The 2,241-nt window shown below is 27.7% G+C and overlaps 1 protein-coding gene across 3 annotated transcripts; it reads left to right on the forward strand.

Annotated features, from left to right (window-relative positions):
• Positions 1–294: 294 nt before the first annotated feature.
• LOC116853299 lies at positions 295–1,911 on the forward strand. Of its 3 annotated transcripts, none has more exons than XM_032834316.1 (3): positions 295–473; positions 537–720; positions 820–1,911. In XM_032834316.1, the coding sequence occupies exons 2-3, from the start codon at positions 687–689 to the stop codon at positions 1,404–1,406; spliced, it is 621 nt and encodes a 206-aa protein (XP_032690207.1). In that variant the 5' UTR covers positions 295–473; positions 537–686; the 3' UTR covers positions 1,407–1,911. The 3 variants fall into 3 exon arrangements, with proteins under 3 accessions (XP_032690207.1, XP_032690206.1, XP_032690208.1); XM_032834315.1 differs by having other exon boundaries at positions 296–473; positions 652–720; XM_032834317.1 differs by having other exon boundaries at positions 311–413.
• Positions 1,912–2,241: the final 330 nt, after the last annotated feature.

A 2,241-nucleotide genomic window follows, 5' to 3' on the forward strand; every position in this document is an offset into this window, starting at 1 on the left:
AATACGCTGATTGGCTGGATTCAAGCCTTGTCCCCTACTCCCTAAACACCATCTACACAAAGGGGGGGAGGGGGGCATATAAGGACTACCTTTACCCAAGGGAGCTCAGTATCAGAGTTCTCAGCCCTGATGATGCAAACTGCAACGTTTACAAAACGTCGGCATATCGCTGATTCAAGACACGGCTCCATTCCGGAAGCTATACCTAGACATTGTATCAATGGCCGTGAAAGCCTCAAATCTAGTATTAAAAGCCTGCACAGAGAGGCTATCCTAGAGTCGGTAAATCTGTTTTCCAAACTCTCAGGGTGTTTACGGTAAATCGAGTATGAGTTAGTTCCACCAGAACCGAAAAATATGATAGGCACGACCACCTAATACCTTCATGATTTATGACAACTCAATGCTGTCCGGTAAGGCGAGTAGAGTTAGTTAACCTAGTAAATAGCGTTCGAACGAGTCAACATTATCAGGTAATAAAATTGTGTAAAATGTGAAACAATTACATTAAAAATCAATTAATTATTAAATTTTAGGAAAATTATAAATATTAAATTGAAGTTATAAAAAGTTATGAGAAAATATCATGTATTTGTGGAATATCCGAAATAAGAAATTCAATTATTCTAATCTACAACACATTTATTAAAGTTCCACAGATTTGGCTTGGTCTATAGTGCTACAGAATGGCTCAATCATTAAATGAAGTGCATGATGCTGGTATGTATATAATAATAATTCCTTAATTAACATAATTATATATAAATATTATTCAAAATTCTCTCAAGCAGTAAATAATTATTGTATTATATTATTTAGTAAATTACAGAACTCAGTGGACTGATGCGATGGTGAAATTGCTGTTAACTGAAATAAATAAGCATGTAGAATCTTTTACGAGTCCAGTAAATAAGCAAGTGTGGAAAAACATTGCTGCATCCATGAATACTCATGGTTACAATTTGTCGGCGGAAAATTGTCACGTGAAATGGATTGGAATGAAAAACAAATATAAAAATATAAAAGATGCAAATAATAAAACAGGCGCAGCAAAAGAAACATGGGAATATTATAATATTATTAACGACATGTTAATTAAAAAACCAGAAATTGCACCGTTATCTCTAGCATCAAGTTCACGAGGTTTTCAACTGAATAATACTTTAAATACATCTGACAGTATAAATATAGAGACAAATTGTAATAACTATAATGAAGAAAACGCAGAAAATTTATTACATTTCGGATCAACTAACTTAGCACAGAAGCGAATAAGTAGAAAAAGAAAATCCCAAATACCATCTTGGGTTGAACAATTAATTGAACAAAAACAACGACATCATGAAAACAATTATGCTCAGCGAGAGCGATTTTTATCCTTATTAGAAAAATCTTTAAATACATAAAGTTATATTATATAAATATTTCAGTTATGTAGTTGAAAGTATAAGAAGATATATGATATTAAAAGTTTTATTATATTGTTATCATAATATAATATATTTTTTTGTTATTATGTCTAAATGTTTCACTGGTTTTTGTTACACGAGTCAAATCATATTTCTTTCTTCATTTATATTTTTAAGTATGAATTCATACTTAAATAGTTTGTAATACTTGGCCGCAACGCGTTATGGTTGATAAAAAAATTAATTTATTATTATTTTAATGTTCTTATTAAGTTGTGTTAACTATATAAATATATAAAGGAGGAGTAAAAATATATATACTGTTGTCATATTATTTTTGCGTTCAAAAAAATATCTGCTTATTATTTATTACTCTTAAAGTTCCTAAAGTTACATGTATTTAAAAGTTATATATAAGAAGTGTATTAAATACGATTAGTATTGAATGCTTTGAATTTTTTGACATCCTATCTGTTCCATTTTATATTTTTTTTTCTTTAAAAAAATATATATATATATATATATATATATATATATATATATATATATACACACACAATATTACAATATATACAATATAATAATAATATTTATATTTATATTACAATATTTTAGGAAAAAGAAATGAATACTACAAAACCTACGTATTTTTTAAACTTATATAATAATTATACATCTTATTACAAAAAATATTTATGTAACATTTTGTAAAAAATAGTTTTATAATAAATAAGAAATAACATCCCTTTTTTCTGCTCCGTCTATAAATACATGTTCGTTATTAATTTGCATTTCTATTGGATTAAATTCCATAGGTTCATCTTCATTGTCT

This window comes from Odontomachus brunneus, unplaced genomic scaffold (genome assembly GCF_010583005.1).
Source record: "Odontomachus brunneus isolate Ranch 3 - 2012 unplaced genomic scaffold, Obru_v1 Obru_scaffold_302, whole genome shotgun sequence".
In the NCBI taxonomy this organism is placed as follows: Eukaryota; Metazoa; Arthropoda; class Insecta; order Hymenoptera; family Formicidae; genus Odontomachus; species Odontomachus brunneus.

What these genes read in the sequence shown, in the direction of transcription:
- LOC116853299 (XM_032834316.1), top strand. Translation starts at nt 687, where the DNA reads ATGGCTCAATCATTAAATGAAGTGCATGATGCTG. An exon ending in AAATGAAGTGCATGATGCTG is followed by an intron (nt 721 to 819) that starts GTATGTATATAA and finishes TATATTATTTAG; the next exon opens with TAAATTACAGAACTCAGTGG.